The 1130-nt window shown below is 66.6% G+C and overlaps 1 protein-coding gene across 1 annotated transcript in view; it reads right to left on the bottom strand.

The window, feature by feature from the left end:
• Window positions 1-432: 432 nt before the first annotated feature.
• Window positions 433-1130, bottom strand: part of RARG (retinoic acid receptor, gamma) — a 6250-nt gene continuing 5552 nt past the window's right edge. Inside the window, exons 3-4 of the mRNA XM_010571487.1 lie at window positions 921-1091; window positions 433-821 (exon numbers count right to left, since the gene is read on the bottom strand). Coding sequence (XP_010569789.1) covers window positions 433-821; window positions 921-1091 — 560 coding nt within the window. The remainder of the gene's footprint in view (window positions 822-920; window positions 1092-1130) is intronic.

The following is a 1130-nucleotide window of genomic DNA, read 5'->3' as shown; positions in this document are numbered from 1 at the left end:
CACTTGCACGTGCTCTTGCATGTGCTTTTGCATGCAGCAACGCTTGCACACACACTTGCAGGCAGGCGCACCCGCACATACTCTTGCACACGCTTTTGCAGGCAAGCACACTTGCACATGCTCTTGCAGGCACCCACGCATGCAGGCTCGCTTGCAGGCAGGCACGCTTGCACGCACGCTTGCACACGCTTTCGCAGGCAAGCATATTTGCACGCACGCTTGCACACGCTCTTGCAGGCACCCATGCAGGCAGGCATGCATGCTTGCACATGCTCTTGCAGGCACCCACGCATGCAGGCTCGCTTGCAGGCAGGCACGCTCGCGCTCGCCCTTGCACGCAGGCACGCTCGCAGACTTGCACGCCCTCTTGCACGCAGAAATGCTCGCACGCAGGCTCCCGTGCGCGGGCAACGCTTGCAGGCAAGCGCGGTTTCAGGCAGGCCCCCTCGCAGACGCTCTTGCACGCAGCCGACCGTCCCAGCCCCGCTCGCCCGCACGCTTGCGCGCAGAAACGCCCGTGCGTCCACTCGCGGATCCCCTTGCACATGGGCTCGCCCGCGCGCGCTCCCACGTGCCCACCTCGCAGACGGCCACCTGCATGATGGCGTCGAAGCCGCCCTCGGGTGCGTCCAGGTTGCCGGAGATGCGCTGGCGGCTGACGCGTTCGGCGAATTCCCCGGCGTCGGCGGTGAGGGAGAGGACGTGGCGGAATGCGACGGGGGGGTCGCAAGGTTCTTGCCGCTCGGGACAGGGGTTCCGCAGTTTGGAGGGCACCGTGCTGACGTAGGGCAGCACCGTCTTGTCCACGAAAGAACCGAAACCTGGCGGCCAACGAAGCGTTGGTGGTGCAGGAGTGTGGGAAAAAAAAAAGGGGGGGGGGCACCCGAGCACCCCGAAATCTCCCCCCGGCGTGTCCCCACCGATGCGGACGGAGGAGGTGACGTTGCGCAGGGCGGCCAGGAGGTCGCTGCCCAGCTTGCGGACGTTCTCCAGGTCGTCCCTCATGGAGTAGGAGAGATCCATCAGGTAGTAGAGGTCCACGGGGTGCCCCGGCGCCCGCCGGAACCGCACCTGGAAACTCTGCTCCTCCCCTGGGGTGGGGGTCAGGGGGGGCCGGTGGCCTCCCCCCC

The sequence above is a fragment of the Haliaeetus leucocephalus genome, unplaced genomic scaffold, assembly GCF_000737465.1.
Source record: "Haliaeetus leucocephalus isolate CR32 unplaced genomic scaffold, Haliaeetus_leucocephalus-4.0 Scaffold332, whole genome shotgun sequence".
NCBI lineage: Eukaryota > Metazoa > Chordata > Aves > Accipitriformes > Accipitridae > Haliaeetus > Haliaeetus leucocephalus.
Note: the sequence above shows the minus strand (reverse complement) of the source record. Positions and strands in the feature narration are given on the sequence as shown.